Source organism: Camarhynchus parvulus, chromosome 3 (assembly GCF_901933205.1).
Source record: "Camarhynchus parvulus chromosome 3, STF_HiC, whole genome shotgun sequence".
NCBI lineage: Eukaryota > Metazoa > Chordata > Aves > Passeriformes > Thraupidae > Camarhynchus > Camarhynchus parvulus.
This window is the reverse complement of record NC_044573.1, coordinates 34,865,090-34,882,360: the sequence shown is the minus strand read 5'-3', so window position 1 is coordinate 34,882,360 and position 17,271 is coordinate 34,865,090. Positions and strand designations below refer to the sequence as shown.

General features: G+C 40.3%; 1 protein-coding gene across 2 annotated transcripts in view; it reads left to right on the top strand.

Annotated features, from left to right (window-relative positions):
• Nucleotides 1–20: 20 nt before the first annotated feature.
• Nucleotides 21–17,271, top strand: part of HEATR5B (HEAT repeat containing 5B) — a 56,165-nt gene continuing 38,914 nt past the window's right edge. Inside the window, exons 1-16 of one of the 2 annotated variants that reach the window (XM_030944415.1) lie at nucleotides 21–299; nucleotides 913–1,007; nucleotides 2,783–2,951; nucleotides 3,375–3,586; nucleotides 5,160–5,268; nucleotides 6,239–6,388; nucleotides 6,867–7,038; nucleotides 7,419–7,576; nucleotides 8,469–8,718; nucleotides 10,210–10,365; nucleotides 11,754–12,004; nucleotides 12,460–12,571; nucleotides 13,799–13,951; nucleotides 14,243–14,342; nucleotides 14,712–14,821; nucleotides 15,718–15,881. In XM_030944415.1, the coding sequence (XP_030800275.1) occupies nucleotides 2,826–2,951; nucleotides 3,375–3,586; nucleotides 5,160–5,268; nucleotides 6,239–6,388; nucleotides 6,867–7,038; nucleotides 7,419–7,576; nucleotides 8,469–8,718; nucleotides 10,210–10,365; nucleotides 11,754–12,004; nucleotides 12,460–12,571; nucleotides 13,799–13,951; nucleotides 14,243–14,342; nucleotides 14,712–14,821; nucleotides 15,718–15,881 (2,223 nt within the window). In that variant the 5' untranslated portion in view covers nucleotides 21–299; nucleotides 913–1,007; nucleotides 2,783–2,825. The remainder of the gene's footprint in view (nucleotides 300–912; nucleotides 1,008–2,782; nucleotides 2,952–3,374; nucleotides 3,587–5,159; nucleotides 5,269–6,238; nucleotides 6,389–6,866; nucleotides 7,039–7,418; nucleotides 7,577–8,468; nucleotides 8,719–10,209; nucleotides 10,366–11,753; nucleotides 12,005–12,459; nucleotides 12,572–13,798; nucleotides 13,952–14,242; nucleotides 14,343–14,711; nucleotides 14,822–15,717; nucleotides 15,882–17,271) is intronic. The other variant, XM_030944414.1, reaches the window with a different exon arrangement.

The following is a 17,271-nucleotide window of genomic DNA, read 5'->3' as shown; positions in this document are numbered from 1 at the left end:
CCGCCGGCGCCTGCGCCTCTCCCGCTTCCTGCTGCGCGGCCGCGGTGCCTCCGCGCGACCCGGCTGCATCGGGGCCGGCTGGGAGCAGCGCCGCTCGTGTCCCCCTCACTGCCCCTCTTCGCCTGCCGGAGCTGAGCACGGACGGGGCCGAAGCGGCCGAGCTCGCCGGTGATGGTGCCGAGGGCGAGCGCGGCGCAGCGCGCCCACGCCTGTCCGTGACCGTGAGCGGCCCCGGGGCCGCGGTGTCGCGCCTGGCGCGGCCCGGAGCTGGCGGGACTCGGCCGGCGCTCGGGAGGAGCGTAAGTGACCGTGAGCGGCGCGGTGCGGGCCGGCGGCTGCGGCGGAGCGGGGCAGGCTCCGCGCTTCCCCTCGGCGCTGGCCGAGGTGTGGGGGTCGCTGTGCGCGTCTGCGTGTGGGGATGAGCCCTGGGAAAGCAGCGCTGGGAAAGCAGCGGGAATCGTTCCCCTGGCATCGGCTCCTCAGCGGCATTGCCTGAGCATCCATCCCTGCCGGCCGGCGCTGCACCGCTGCGGTACCTCCTGAGGGGCTTTCGGAGCCAGGCATGATGCCCTGAGAGCTGCTGCAGCTTACTAAAGTAGCCAGTACAGGCAGGGGACCCAGGAATGAAAACCTTTTCACCCGATGGAGTCCTTCAGGAGTGTGTGGCTTCGCCTAAAGTTGCCTGTTTCTCGGCTATCTCACTTCACTGAAGTGCACGCGTGATGAAGATACAAGTAGTTGATTTAGGCATAGGAAAACAGTTTGGAAATAGAAAGGAATTTTAGTACCTCTGAACGTTTTCGAATCTCTAATGCTCCAGCATACCCTACTGGCTGCTGGTTGGCTTTGATCGGCTTTGGCTCTGCATCCCGCGGGAGATCACAGTGTATTTATTTCTTGTAACATTCACAGCAAGATCCTGTCCTGGATCGGTAGAACTCGGTAGGCTTCTCACTGCTTTTTGGAGCAAACCTTTGGCCAGTGTCAGTGAGGTTTGGATTGTCTATGTAAGTAGCTCTGTGTTAGACTGACTCTTCAGGTAGCTGAATATTTGTGTAATTGTTCTTGTGTCGGATGCCTTGCGCTTCACCAGCACAGCTGAGTGTATGTGCACGTTTTGTTGCTTAGCCCCTGTGTTTCCTACATTTTAGATGTAGTGGGGAAGGTGCATAAGGTGTCCATGGCTCTTATGGCCAGGGGCAAATGAAACCTTGTATGTGGGGAGGAAAAGGAATACTGGGCTGTGCTGTCAACAGTGCTTATGGTACTTATGTGCTGTTTCGGTGTGACAAGCAGCGCAGATCTCTGGGATGATGTCCAAAGAATCACAGTCCCATCGTTCATTGTGTCTCTGCTCTCATGTAAAGGTGTTTTGAGGTGATGTGTCTGAGTTACTGACAGGCAATGCCTTCTCAGTTCTTTATAAACGTAAAGAAAAAACAAAAAAAACCTGATGGAAAATGTCTTTTGGAGGAGTTAGGGAGGGCTGTATGTGCTTCCGTATGTGGCTCTTCCACCTTTGCTGGAACTGTACAAAGTGAGAAATATGCCAAGTGCTGAAGTGCAGGGAACAGCCTTAACATTAAAGACAGTGTGATGCTTTTGTTTCATCATTAAGGTGGATTTAGAATAATACATCGTTAATAGTGCAGTATTAATATATCACCTTACTAATGTCTCAGTTGGGGACTATTTAAAAAAAATTATTTAAGCCACTTCATTTGACTTTAAGAATTTGTTGAGTTTGATCATGAATGAGGAAGCAGCTGAGAGCTCTTGAGAGCAAAAGTGGAGCAGTGCAGCTGTCAAAAGATGATGCCTGTTGAAAGCTGATGTCTTACATAATACTCTGTAGTTGTGTTGCTTTCTCTTTTTTTGCCTGGGATCCTAGTTTCAGCATCTCTGCATTCAGGTTTTGGGGTTGGTTTGCTTTTTTGCTTCTTGGGTTTCTTTTTGCTGAAGGTTGTTGATTTAATGTTGTCATTTTGGGTAAATTTTGTGGGTTTTTTCCTTCTGTCAGCTCTGTGTTCAAAAGCACACTTTTCTTCAAGTGGTTTGCTAAGATGAAGTTGGCAGAGTGTTTGCTTACACTGACAGTGTGCTTTTGGTAGTGCTTTGATGCCAGCCCCATTGATTGAGCAGGATCACCAGTGTTCCATCTGCAGGATTTTGCACGCTGGGGACACCTGCAGTAGTTTGGCTGTTGCTTGTGTTTTGGGCTGTCACCCCTAAGGTTGCTGAATTTCGAGGAGCTTGCTTGTCCAGCACTTAAAGCAAGACTAGTGGGATCAGGGAAATCTTAGGTCAAGTGATGCCAAATCCTATCCCTGTTCCTGCTTCTCCCAAACTTGTGTTGGCTGGAAATTCCTACTTGTGGCAGGCTCATCCCCTCAGCTTGGCTATTGAAGGGTGTGGAGAAGGGAGCCAGGTTCATGGCCCAGCTTTGGGAGTGTGCTCAAGGGTCTTGACTTGCAACAATCCTTTTTCTCTTTCATGTAAGTGGAGTCAGTGAGATGATTCCTTTACCTTTTTTAAGCAGGGACTTTGGTGTATTTTTCTTGGCTGAGAGTTTGTGCCCTGAAATTGCCTGTAGGTGCTCTTTTTACAATTAACAGCTCTGCTCCCTGAAATACTAATGAATGGACTCAGTTTGTAAATATGTGAGTAGCTTTTATGTGGGGCTATTTAGCTAAGTCTAAGCAAGCTGAATATTTTCATTTGATTTTCAAAGCTTTGTGCTGATGTACTGTACTTTATACTAATATTTGCATTTTTATTTTAGAGTTTCTACACAAATTTGCAATAAAATTGGAATTCAACCCATTATGGAGCTGGCTCATAGTTTGTTACTGAATGAGGAAGCATTAGCTCAAATCACAGAAGCAAAGAGACCAGTTTTTATCTTTGAATGGTTGAGATTTTTGGATAAAGTGCTGGTAGCTGCTAACAAGGTAATTTAATGGGTTTTTCCCCCTTTATTTCTAAATAAACTCTCTTTTAAAAAACATTTATATTAATTTCATGCCAGAGAAGGTTTACAGGTAATGGCCAGATGGGACCTGTATGGTTTCAGATTCAGCCTGAAGAGTCTGTGTGCTAATTTGTAGATTTTAAACGTTTAATTTTAGGCAGTCAGTAGGCAGCTGGTAAGTATTTTTAAAAAGTAAAAATGAAATAGGACAGCAGCTAATTCTGAGCATTTAGCATCTGTCTCTGCTGTTGTTGAATGTATCTCATATCTCTCTGAGACAAGCAATTTACTGAGTTATATACAGCTGGGAGTGGTATAAAGTTTACTTCCATTTCTTGTAGATTTTTCTGGATTACACAGTGGATTAAACTACTTTTCGTATTTATTTTTGATCTGTTAACAGACAGATGTCAAGGAAAAACAGAAGAAACTTGTAGAACAGCTAACAGGGCTCATCAGCAGTTCCCCTGGGCCACCCACACGGAAGCTGCTTGCAAAAAATCTGGCTGCTCTCTACAGCATCGGAGACACATTTACTGTTTTTCAGACGCTTGACAAGTGTAACGACATCATCAAGAGCAAAGATGATACTGCAGCCTACCTGCCCACCAAACTGTATGTTTGGGGAAAGGGGAATGATTTTTAAGCCAAGTGGTCCTGGATATTACAGAAGAATCTGCCTGTATATTGTTCATGCTATGTTTATTTATACTTTGTGTCGTTGTTTAGAGTTACATATACTTGATACAGGTAGCAGAGAAAAGTGCTGGATTGAGCTTGTGGAGGGCAGGGCTCAAAGGTGACACATACATGTCTCTGTGAAAGTGAAATGGTTTTCTATAGGCAAGGTACTGTGTTATGACTCTTCACCTGCTTATGGCATGGAGAAGATAACCATCAATGAAGGCTTTCTACCAGTGGAATTGCTGCTGATTGTGCTCAGGTATTCCATTGAAGGTGGAACCTGCAGATTGTCAAACCAGAGTGTTACCTGTGCCTAGAGCATTGTAACCAAATAATCAAGTTTTTTCCCATCAAACATTGCCTTTTCTATTCCCATACCATGCTAAGCTGCACAGGTGTCTCAAGCAGATTCTCTACATCTGGATATGTGTGTGCATGGATGTGTGATCCAGTTTGTCTTTAGTCATAGGAGCAGTCTCATTTAGGAATTTGGTTAATGCCACAAACAACTTCCACTGACACTGTTTTTGGTACTTTCCCATGTAATGCTTCATATGTTCTTGGTGTCTTGTGAACCCAAATTTGGTCTTGCCTTCAGACATTATGACAACAATAGGATTTGACAATAAAATCTGAAATAGTCACTGTTTGGGCAGATACTGTCCTCTTATTTCTAGCTCTTGCAGCTGTATGAGGAACTTGTGTAAATGGGAAGTATTTTCTGCTATAATATGCTCTGAAATTTATGCTACCAAGTCATAGTCCAGAAGGTTTTTTAATGGACATGTGCCCATTAAAGGGGAGGCTGTAATGAGCTTGTGATGTAACTTTGCTAAAATACTATTTAGCCAGCAATTACAGATTTTAAAAAAGCCTCATTCCTTTGTAATGAAAAAGTGCATGTGTTCAGGAGCTGTTTCTGTGACTGTCCTGGAACAGTTGGTGTATATAACTGCAGTGTGGTGATAACTAAGTATTCCTAATCTCAAATGGCAGAGCAAGAAAAATATGTGAATAATTGGATCCAGAGATTTTGCAATGCCTGTAAATTTTCCTGTGTTATGCAATAATTTTTGCATTTTAAGTTCTTAGTCTTCAAAAAACCCCATATTTCAGTATCTACAAAAATGTGTCAGGTTATATTACAGGCTAGAGGCTTTTTTGCTTAGCAAAGAGACAGTTTATTGAGACACAAAACCCTAATCTTGCTGGGATTTCAGCCTATCTTGTTTTCTCCAGAATTTTTTACTCTATATGTAGATCCTATAGTAATACCTTTTCAAATACATTTATATTCTTAAAATCTGGTGACTTTTCTGTTGCTTTTTTTTTGGTAAACAAAATATTCTTTAGATGGGCTATGTTAAACAGCCAGTATAAGTAGTGAATAGCAAATAGATTTTTATTCATCAATGTTGATTAGAACATACATTTCTACTTAACTATTTGTTTTCATTTGGAAGATATGTTAATATGTGTACTCTTTTTCTCTGTTTTCTCATAGGGCTGCTGTGGCATGTGTTGGAGCATTTTATGAAAAAATGGGGAGAATGCTGGGTAGTTCTTTTCCAGAAACTGTGAATAACCTGTTAAAGTCTCTGAAAAGTGCAGAGGTAAGTTTCAGTTTGTTTACGTGGTCTTAATTCCATTTTAAACTGAAACTTGCTTCCTCCAGCATTGTTTGCCAGATTGTCTAGATTGTTTTTCTTCTGCACTGAAGGATGCAAATCACTTACCTAGCTAGTTTCAAGTCTACTGCAGAGAGTTTAGACTTTGTCATATGAATATTGTAATAGTTACTTCGTAGTGGTGTCAGTAATTAAAATTCAGAAATGACTGTATCTGTCATTTCTAACTACTGTTTTAGGGTTTTTGCCCATGTACTCTGAATAAACATTTAGTTGTTAAAATTAATAATGAATGCTTAAATTTTGCTGGGGAGGTTGTTACTCTGCATGTGAGCAGAATACATTGTGTCCTGAAAAGAGAGAGTGTGTCATAATATTGAGAGAATGTATCCTGGGCTGTCAGTGCGTCTGATTTCGTGCAAATAGCTCTTGTTGGGACAAGTTGGAATATTGACTGTGCGGGTCTTGTGGCGCCAGCTGTTTTCTTCAGCTGTGTTGTTGTACCTGTGTGATTGCTTATTTATTTATTTATTTAATGTATTTATTTATGTGTGTGTGTGTGCTCTCAGATTGTAACTACCTGCCTGTGTGCAGGTACAGCATGAAGCTGCTATCTTACTTGGGCTTCCCATTTTCTCTTACCAGCTGCTTTCTCCTTTTTTTGCCCCAAATCTGCAGTTGATAAGTAGTGGGGCAGTGCAGAAGCATTTTACCTAGAGCCAGTTCCTTGGATTGCCTGGGCTCAATTTATGTCACAACTGAGGGACTTTAAGTAAAGCTGTGTGTGGTGTTTACTTCTATTTAAAATCAGCTATGTATCAGTGATATATGCCTTCATTTTCAACGTTTTCAAAAACATTCCTGCATAGAAGCAGGAAAATGTGTAAGTATACACCTGGTTCTCAGTGTAACTGCTGTGTCCACATTTTTCAACAATATTTTTGTGTGTGTGCAGTCTCAGGGCCGCAGTGAAATCCTGATGAGTTTGCAGAAAGTCCTCAATGGACTTGGAGGAGCAGCAGCTTCTTGTCACCGTGATATTTATAAGAATGCCCGTTCTCTGCTGACGGACAGATCGATGGCTGTGCGCTGTGCAGTGGCTAAGGTGGGTGTCTTCTCACCAGCCACACACATTCTTGGGCTGTGACTAGGGAGTGCCTGCACTTGACCTGGCACCTGTTGTTCAGGAAAGGAAATTTGGTAGTTACTTGGACAAGGTAAGTCCTTTAGTTTACACTAGAGGGTCAGATATTTGATTGGTACTGTAGTACTGTATTCCCCACTTGATAAAAAAGTATGATATAGAGAATATATTATCAGTGAGCCTCAGTGGGAGAGGTTTTTGGTAACATGGTTCTGTAGAGCTTTCTTTTAATTTTTAAATTTATGTATTAGCCTCTTCCGTGATTCTTCTGATTGTTTATTCAGCTGAGATAGTTGACATGTGGGAGAGTGTGTCTAAATTAATTATTGAAATTTTCATATTAAAATACTTTCTGAATAAACCTGATGATTGCAGCCTGATACTTAGATAAAATGTAAGAATGCTCTCCTGGTGCTTAGCAAGTCTATTTTTCCTACAGTGTCTGCTGGAATTACAGAATGAAGCGGTGTTTATGTGGACAGCTGAACTAGAGAATGTTGCAACACTCTGCTTTAAAGCTCTGGAAAACTCGAACTATGGTGTGCGAGTTGCAGTGTCAAAGCTTTTGGGGACAGTCATGGCTACAGCACTGATACCAAAACAAGCAACAGGTATGAGCCCTTCTGGATTCCATGTCTACATTGCCAGACTCGGCACCTTCAGTACCATGTTACATTGACAGTGCTGCATGACACATTGTTGTTCCAATAGATGGAAGCTTGTAGATGGATTGTTTGTTTTACAAACAATAAGCTAAAAAGAATCAGAAGCAGAATCTCTGTTGTAGTCATACAAAGAAAAGACAGAGCAAACTATCAAAAGCCACCTGGGAGAAGTGGCTTGTTTTTAAGCATGCAAATAAATTGTTATCTGAAATATTGGGTAGATTTGTTTTTGCAAGACAATTTTGAATTAATAAGTCTGGTTTAGAGATCATTGCTTGTGTTGGTTGGAGCTTTGGGAACAAATAATTACTTTTCTTTTTAAAAAGTGATGCGGCAAAATGTGAGGAGAGCCACACTTGAGGAGGTCTTGGAGCTCATGGCCACAGGATTTCTGCGAGGAGGATCTGGGTTCCTGAAGAGTGGTGGAGAGATGTTAAAAGTGGGAGGATCTGTCAATAGGGAAGTGCGAGTTGGTGTTACCCAGGTTTGTAATTTTTTGAATGAAGTAAAATTTATACATAATTCCTTTTAGTAGGAAAAATACACATTTCTGTTCTCTATTTCTGTGTAAGTTAATTTACAGGTCTAATTTGACTCTTCTGTTTTGTGATATGTACATGAGGTATCATTCCCCTATCTACTTTCTTCTATTATTGATATGCAGTGACAATGGATTAAAATATGAGCTAAGGAAAACTTACTTGATCAGTGTATATTAGGTGAGATTAACTTGCAAAAATATTAGAAAACTTAGTATGTTAAATACTTTAGTTCCTTTTTAAAATTTAGTTTCTTTTTAGAGAGGATGCTCTGTTACCCTTTTGTGGCTCCTGAATGTGGAAGCTCCTCTTGTCTGAGAGACAAAGGTGGCAGCAGCATCTCTTCAAATTCAGACATTCTCGTGCTGACTTGTATTTCAGTATGCTGAAGTACCTTCCCAGAATCCAGATTCTTTGATCATAGGTTATTTTGTGAAACCCTTTATTTTGTCTCAGCCTTTTTCAGGTGAACTTGGTGAATATTCCAGGTTTTCATTGTGAGCTGGAACACATTGATGTTTCTTCTATGTACATGATGTTCTTAACTTTTTTAGAAAGAGACACATTTAAAGCAATGAACTGTGGATTTTTGCTGTCATCCAAAGTGTATTTTAAGCATCACAGTACAAGGGCTGCTCTTGGTACTGGAGAAAGTTGAGTTTCAGCAGCAAAGATATGAATACTGAATTTTTCGTGCTGAGTAACCTCATTAGGTTAGGGCTGCTTATTGCTGACTGGTGTTGCTACTATTGTGCATTAGAATCTGGCTGTAGTTTCACACAGTCTTTTGTTTCTGTTTTAACTGGGTTGCTGTGTGTGTGACTTCTGGATCTGCAGGCCTACGTTGTGTTCGTTACAACACTGGGAGGGCAGTGGCTGGAGCGCAACTTTGCCACCTTTCTGTCCCACGTGCTTGATCTGGTATCCCACCCTCGTGCAACCCAGACCCATGTGGAGGCTGTTTACTCTCGAAGATGTGTGTCCTTCATCCTGAGAGCAACTGTGGGCAGCTTGCTGGGGGAGAAAGCACAGATTGCAGCTGCCAAAGAAATATGTCAAGCCATTGGTAAACAAATGAAGGCAGTGGGTGAGAACCATTTTTCTTCATTCAAGAGCACCTGAAAGTTACTGTCATTTTACTGAGGCAGCCATTTTTTAGCTTTCTTCTACTGTGAGGAGTAATTTTGTTCTTATGGGACATGATAGTTCATTTGCTTTCTGTTTCAAATGTTCAGAGGTTGAGTTCTGCTTCAAAAGTGATTGTATGACGCTGGGTTGTTATCCCAGGTAGCAAATGCATTGTCAAAAGCCTAGAATGGAAGTGGAGAAGAAAACTGTGCATTTGCCATCTATCTTGGGATAGGTTGTATTGAAAGTCATGCAGAGTTCTTTACTAACAGTGTTAAAAATCCTGTAGCTCAAGATCTTGTAGATCCTTGTGTCTCCCCTGCTAATATCCGTACTAATATCCAATTGGATTTTGTGATAAAAATGATGTAATCTGAAGAATATGACCCCTTTGCAAAACTTTGAAGAATATGGAATCACTAAGAGGGCTAACAAAACTCTCTTGGCATCTGTTTCTTATGAAAGGAAATAGCTCAAGCTGGAGATTTAAAAGAGTAAATTGGAAATAGTCATCATTTTATTTACCAAACATATCTTTGTTTTCTGCTGCCATCTAATTGGAGCTTAAAACAATGCTTAACATACGGAAATGAATTTGATTTAAAAACTTTGGCTTGTTCTTCTTGTAACAATTTTTTGATGGAGTAGGCATGGAAAAGGTTTCTCATTACTGTAAGTACTACTTCCAAGAGAACAAGTCCATTGAAAATGCTGTTTCTGAGACGAAACAGTTGCAGAAAATTCTCCTCCTGACACCTTGTCAAAGTTGCAGGAAATTCAGTTGTGTATTTGGATATTTTGAAGAACTTATATATTTTTGAGTATTTCTCATTAATGTCATGAAAAATGGGAAGAATTTTTACTTGGTAATAATTGCTTCCGTTCATATACAGTAGACCATTCTCTAAATTTCTTCTGTAGTAGACACACAAACATTAAGCTGGTACTGAAGTCCCTTTTTGAAGAGATAGTTGCTGCTTCTGGGATATTTTGTAGGAGAACATACTATGGGATTAAGGAACTCAATTGGATTACACTGAGATGATTAGAAATTGTGATTAATTATTTACTAAAGGTCTCTTTTTTAGTTTCACTGAACATACATGCATGCAAATTTGTGTGCAGAACCTAGATATGTCAAGATTGTATATTTTGTTACTGTATAGATGCACACATACAGTTACACTGTTTGTCCGACCTCTTAGTGCTTTGCTATCCATAGTAACTGCTGGGCATCTGTTTTTTATGGTCTTTGGACAACTGTGTTTGGCTGATAGCTATAAAATTCTTTCCCTGCTGAATGTGTTTGTTTTGTTAGTTTTCATTATGACCAGACTTGTGCTTTTGTTTTAATGTAGGATTGATGTCAAAATGAAACTGTCACTCTGTCCTGTGAATGCTCGGGTTGGATTCTAATCATAGCAAGACATTTTTGTTTTCTTTTCTGCAGAAGCAGTAGTGAATGATGCTAACAGTGAAAATAAATCAGGAGCTGCTGATGTAGCTGCAAGCCAGCACGTCATGGTGTGTGCCCTCCAGGAACTGGGTAGTCTGGTTCAGAGTCTGAATGCCACTGCATCTCCTCTTATTCAAGAACCCTCTATTGGTATGCAAATAAATGGAAATAGATTAAGTGAGGCATTTGAGCAATGAATATAAAATATCATTAAATCTAGTTAAATAATAAATGAATATGAAAGAAATAAATCTATGAAATTGGTACTTCCTGTAGTAGTACTCCAGATAACTACATCTGTCCACCTCACTATGTGTAGTACCCTAACTTTAGTTCAAGTCTGACCAATTATTGAACAGCTGTTTGGATAGGAGTCTTTCTGAAGCTCTTTCTGAGGGTGAGTGAAGTGGTAATTTTTGGTATTGGTTTGTTTACAATAATGGTTTTATAGGAAATATATTGTTTTGCTATGTAAGGTCTGAAATATTTGCTCCTAGAAAACATTGCCTTTAAGTACCAAATTTCTGGGGGGAGGCAAAAGTATTTTGTCGAGATGAAGCTGTTGGTAGGCCCCTTTAAAAGAAGTAGTTCTTTGGCTGAAGTTGGTGTGGGATTTTCTTCTTGTTTGTTTCAGTATCTGAAACCACATTTATTCTGTAGTGTTGCAGCTTTTAGTTTATTGAGTTTGTGGAGGCCTATGTTTTTTCCACTGGAAGTACAAGCTTCTTTAGACACTTCATCATATAGACTGTTGTCTTGTTGCATATGACATTCTTCCCATGGTGATTTTGTGCCAGCTTTGGAGTAGGGAAGACTGCTCATATTTATTCCTTCTGGCAGCTGTGTCCCATAAGAACAGAGGGGACTGTATTTCAGTATTATTTCTGTTAGCTGCCGTGAACTCAGCAGGTAGAAGTTGTTCGCCAGCTCCAAAGAAAGCAAGCAGCAGCAGGGGCTTTGAAGATTTGGACTAAAGAAAGTGTTTGTGTGGAGACAAATTGAACTGAAGGGTGCATTTAGAAAGTGGGATTAGGTAGGCACAGGAGTTTGGAGAGTGTAGAAGGATATAAACTTGCCGCAGGGTGGACAGCACCGTGTTAAAAGCAGAGTACAGGAGTCAGTGACATCTACAGCATGTGCTTGGCTATAGTGTGAAGCAAACCCAAAGATCAGTGTTATTGTTGCTCTGTTATTGGCAATCTGTAAAATATTATGGGAATTGTCTCATCCATTGCCTATTCTCTTCTATAACACTGCTGCCTCTTTTCAGTGTTTAAGTAGTAGGAGTCAGTGCTGTGTCTCTGACAGCTCCACCTTTGCTGACAAAACCTGATGGGGAGCAGCATAATGCTAGTAACAAGTACTGTCTTTCCTGAAAAGGCAAAGTCAGCAAATCCAAGTACTTTAATTCTGACTTTCTTAACTTTCACATTGGCTGTCTAGTATTGATTCAGTTTACTTGTCTATGTATATTTAAAAGGGTATGTATATTAAAAAGTGCATCATGAGTTAAAGACTGCAACCTCTCATTTCTGTAGGTCTGTTGGAGACAGTAACTTCAGTTCTTCTTCATCCCAGCATGGCTGCTCGACTAGCTGCTGCCTGGTGCTTGCGGTGTGTAGCTGTGGCATTGCCCTTTCAGTTGACTCCATTTTTAGACAGATGTGCAGAAAGACTCAACAATCTGAAGACCTCCCCTGAAGCTGTTAGTGGCTACAGTTTTGCAATGGCTGCTTTGTTAGGTGGTGTGCATCAGTGTCCTCTAGGCATTCCTCATGCCAAAGGAAAGGTGAGATAGTGAATGTTTCATCTGTGAGTGCACTAAAAGATACCTTTTTATCTACAAGTAATAGCTTTGCAAAATGGGTGGCATGCTAATGAGTTAAAGCATTATTGAAACTGAGCTTGTGCCTTATGCAAGAGTAGTGGCCAGGGCACATGGTTTTAAAACCTCAGTTACAATATTTAACAGCTCTTTTCCTCTCTTTCTCTTTCAAATTTGATGAAGAGAAATTGAAATATTGAAAAATTGCTGAAATAATTGCTGAAGAGAATATTACTGGCTGTATTATCATAGGAAAAACGCTAATGATCAGCATGAAATGTAATCTGCATTCATTCTTTATGGAAGGTCAATTCAAATGGTTTGAGAACATCTTTAGTCTGTAAGAGTGAACAAGTAGAAGTAGCTTGCAGTGGCTTCGTTTATGTTTCTAAAAGCCCCTGTGTTTTGCTCTGGTGCAGATGGTGGTCAGTATTGCTGAGGATCTGTTACGAACTGCTGCTCAGAACAGCAGGCTCTCCTTGCAGCGGACTCAAGCTGGATGGCTTTTACTTGGAGCACTTATGACTTTAGGTTTGTAAAAATGGTTTGATTTTTCTTTTTATTTTAAAGCTTGTCCAACTCTTCTGATTATCCACTCTGGCAAGTGGTCTTTACACATAATGGACTCATTATCCAGTACAAGAGAATTTATACAGGGGAAGCAGAGTGTAAGTGCACTTTCCAATTACTTCAGCAACGTTGTGCTGGGGATAAGTGAAATATTAGTGCTTATCTAAGCTGAAGTATGGTAGAAGGTGTCATACCTGAAAAAAATATCCAGTTCTGGTTTTAGAAACCCAACCTTTAGTCATTCTCTGAAAGGACAAAATTACCCATACTCTTCATTCCTTAATACTGTGGTACAGAAGAAATGGACAGTAAATGAAACCCAGTGAGCATTCCAACAAGTTGCATGTGTGTCTCTAGGTAGGCAACAGCACTGCGTTAGAAGAGTTGTCAGTTTAAAAGCCCTTTGGTTTTCTTTTTAAAAAGCCAGCCTCATGTTTGTATCTGCCATTACAGAAATACCATAAGCTGCATTTTCAGAGGTTATAAGTATACTCTTGAATTTTGCAGCAGTGGCAGCAGTGGTGTTCTTTTCTCTTTGGTTTTGAGTTTCTTTTATATGGGAAAATATGATAAAGTTGTGATGCATTTTGCAATATTTTGATCTCTCATCAAATACCATTTGTGTTTCATCTTGTTTCTCTAAATTGTCTCTTTTACCAGTTTATCTTCATATTTTTCTAACAGTGTATTCTTATTGTGGCTGTCCTCCAATATCTTCTTAATGTACTTGCACTGGATCTTTTTCGGAAGTTTCAAAAAAAACTTGACCGTTAAACTAATTTACATAATCAATAACTATCAGTTGTTTTTCTATTTATTTTATGGGCAGGGTAGAGCAGGCTAAAGAACCTGCCTTCAAAATTAATATTAAAAAAATAGAAGCCAGAATAAAAAAATAGTAAAAAGACAGTTGACCATGGTTCTGTATGGCATGACAGTGGGTAGGGTAGTTTGTTTCCTATTTTAGGAGTGATACCCACAAGCAGATGTGATGTATAGTACTTACTTGCCACACTTTCAACGTAGGAATGAGAAAGAATTTCATTTGGTTTTCATTGTTCCAAGTAGGGCAGAAAGGAAGAGAAGTGAAGTAAGACAAAAATAGTTTGAAGAGCAAAAGCCTTCACAGCAGATTTTTCACACTTAAATACACATTTTTATTATACTGTCATATTTTTTTTAACTTAGGTCCTTCTGTTGTCCGGTATCATCTGCCTAAGATGTTGCTGCTGTGGCGAAATGTGTTCCCACGTTCTCTGAAGGAACTGGAAGCAGAGAAGGCAAGAGGAGATTCATTCACCTGGCAAGTAACGCTGGAAGGCCGTGCTGGAGCTCTGTGTGGTAAGAAATTCAGACTTTGAGATTATACCTGTGCAGTCAACCAAAACATGATCCCAAGTATTGCAGAGAGAACTCCTGTAACTTCCCCTCTTTCTTTGAAAAGGAGTAAAATATGTCAGATTTTCATCAGTATGTCCTGGCTTTGACATACAATTTTATGAACAGATTGCACAGTCTTTGAATAAACATTTTTAATTGCTGCTCTTTTGATATTCTCAGAATTTGTATCTTGTTTATGTCTTATATTTGTTTGTTTCAGTGAAAGTTTAATTTAAACTGTTCTATTACTAGCTATGAGAAGCTTTGTTGCTCACTGCCCTGAGCTCCTTACTGAGGATGTGATCAGGAAACTGATGACACCCATAGAATGTGCCATGACAATGATGTCACAGTAAGTTGGCAGTTTCTGCTCTTTTGTCTTTTCCTGGTCTTGAAATACTAGAACACTAGTTAGGTTTTGTGGTTTGGTGTCTGCCCCTTCCCCTGCCCCACCTGTAATTAGAACAGAACTTCTGAGGAAGTGCATGTCACTGATTTATGGCAGCCTATAATGTGAGTTTGTTGAGTTTGTAATTAAAGTTTTCTCTGTACAATTACTTCTAAAAATGTATCATTAATTGAGTAATGTTGTTCAGAGTGGTTCTCTGAACACTGTTTTCTTGCCTTGCCTAGAGTTATATCCTGTGAAAAGAAATCTGAAAATATTCTCTTCTGTAACTGCAACATTTCTGGTTTCTCTTTTTCATTTTTAATTCTATAGCATTCCATCAGTAATTAAAGCCCATGGAGCTCATCTCAAAGCCAGTGCAGCTATGGTTCGTTTAAGACTTTATGATATATTGGCTTTATTGCCTCCAAAGACATATGAAGGTACATAAATTTTTACCAGTTTTTGTTAAAGTAAAAATTCTGCTTAGTACTTGTGATGCATATCTTTGAAGCAACTGTAAAAGTCAAGATATTATTTGGGGAATCTCCAAGAATTTTTTACTATATCCCTCATCTTGACAGTATGGCTACTGAGTATGAGTATTGCAAAGCATTCATAGAGTAACACTTGGAGTATAGCAGTTATGGTCCCCTTTGTAGGATTAAGAGGTATGGAGATCATGGTCTGAGATCAAATAACAGTTTTTTAAGTCATTGTTACTTAAAAGATAGAGAACTTTATTTCTTGGTATACTGAAAAACAGATGTGACAGTGGAAGTTTCGTTTTGGTTACATTTGGGTTTTTTTATTTGGTTGGTTTGGTTGTTTTCCTTTTTAAACCTGATTTGATCTATTACACAGATCTGCTATTAGTAAATTGCCAACCACTATCACACAGTCTGACAAGATTAACTTTTTGGATTTCTTTGGTTTTTTGTTAATTCATTTTATCTACATGATCATGTGGATGAACAGGTTTTTTTTCTACATCTGGATTGTCATCCTGGCCCAATTTGTTGTTTAGAACAGGACACAATTCTGAGTAATTGCTAATTCTGTGCTCTAGTAGATTCTGCTTGAGCAGAAGGTGGGGCTAGATGACCTCCAGTGGTTTCCAACCTTACCTATTGTTCAGGTATTTGGGTACCCCTGATTTGGGAATTGAGAGCCTACGGTTCCATTTGAAGCCTTGCTCTCAACTCTAGTATTGTCAGGTTTAGTTCTCTGTTGGCTACCTCTAAAATTGAGGTAATGGTACATTTATAACTTCTGATCCCTGGCTGAAATGTTCTGGCTAAGAAGCACTGATGATTCTTTTTAATGTCTGTCTTTCTAGGATCATTTAATGCGCTTCTTCGAGAGCTGGTAGCAGAATTTACTTTGACAGACAACTCTGCTAATACAACCACATCACTCCTAAGGTCTCTTTGTCATTATGATGATAGTGTTCTGCTTGGCTCTTGGCTGCAGGAAACAGATCATAAGTCAATTGAAGATCAGGTAACAAAAAAAGCTAGAAGAATGAATTATCTGCCCTGTCTGTGTGATGTGTGTGTGGGGAAGCCTTCTAAAACTGGAGCTTCGTAACTTGTTTTTAGTCTTATTTCAGAGATTTTTTAGATGTAAGTGCTTCCATCTCCAGGGTACTGTTTTGATTAAAAACCACCTACAGCTGAGATATAAATTGCATAATGCTACTCATAGGGTTGTGCTTAGTGAACCAGCCTCATTTCTTTTAAAAAGAAACCTAACTCAATATCCCTTCCAATCTTCCTAGCCTAGAAGTTGTTCTCATATAAAGTTTTTTGAATTAGGAGAAATTCAGGTTCCACCTAACATGTTCATAATGAAACTGCTGTCAAAATATCAATATTGCAAATGGTGTTGTAGCAAAACAAGATTTAACTGGTTTTATAGGTGTAGTGAGAAATCTTACATTTCATTTGAAAGTGTTGACACAATGTTGTTGGCTGAAAATTCCTCTTCTGCAGCAGCCATCTAATAATAGGAGGGTGTCTCAGAAGGTTTGATTGGAGCAGATCCAAAAGCCAAGACTGATACCAAGGGTGTGGGAAGCTTTCTGAGCCAAGATCATCATGTCAAAGCAAAAAGGAGTTTTACAAACTTTTGTTTGTTGTGGAGGACATAGTAGACTTCCAGTGCAGGCTTCAGTGCACAGAGCTTTTTCACTCCCTCCTTTCCCTCCCCCCCTTTTTTTTTTTCCACTTCCTGCCTGTAAAACAGTGGTGCTTTTGGTAAGTGGAGATCTGTAGTCTGTCACAGGACACTGGCAGTGTGTGCTCACAACCCAGAAAGCCACTGGAATCTTGGGCTGCATCAAAAGCAGTGTGGCCAGCAGGATAAAGAGGTGGTTCTGCCCCTCTGCTCTTGTGTCCCAAACATAAGGAGGACATGGAGCTGTTGGGAGCAGGTCCAGACAAGGGGCACAAAGTTGATAGGAGGACTGGAGCACCTCCCCTGTGAAGATGGGCTGAGACAGTTGGGGCTGTTCATCCTGGAGAAGAAGAGAAGGTTGCTTGGAGACTTCAGAACAACTTTCCAGTATCTGAAGGGGGCCTACAGGGAAGCTGGAGGGGGACTCTTCATCTGGAAGTGTAGTGATAGGACAAGGAGTAACATGCACAAATTGAAAGGGGGAATTTAGGTTAGATATTAGGAAGAAATTTTTCACTGTGAGAGTGGTGAGACACTGGTGATTGCCATGGGGGCAGTCATTTGGATGCCCCAGCCCTGGCAGTGTTCAAAGCCAGGGTGGATAAGGCCTTGAGCAACCTGTTCTAGTGGAAGATGTCCCTGCCCATGGTAGGGTAGCCTTGGGACTAGGTGATCTTTAGGATCCATTCCAACCCCTACCTTTCTATCATTCTAT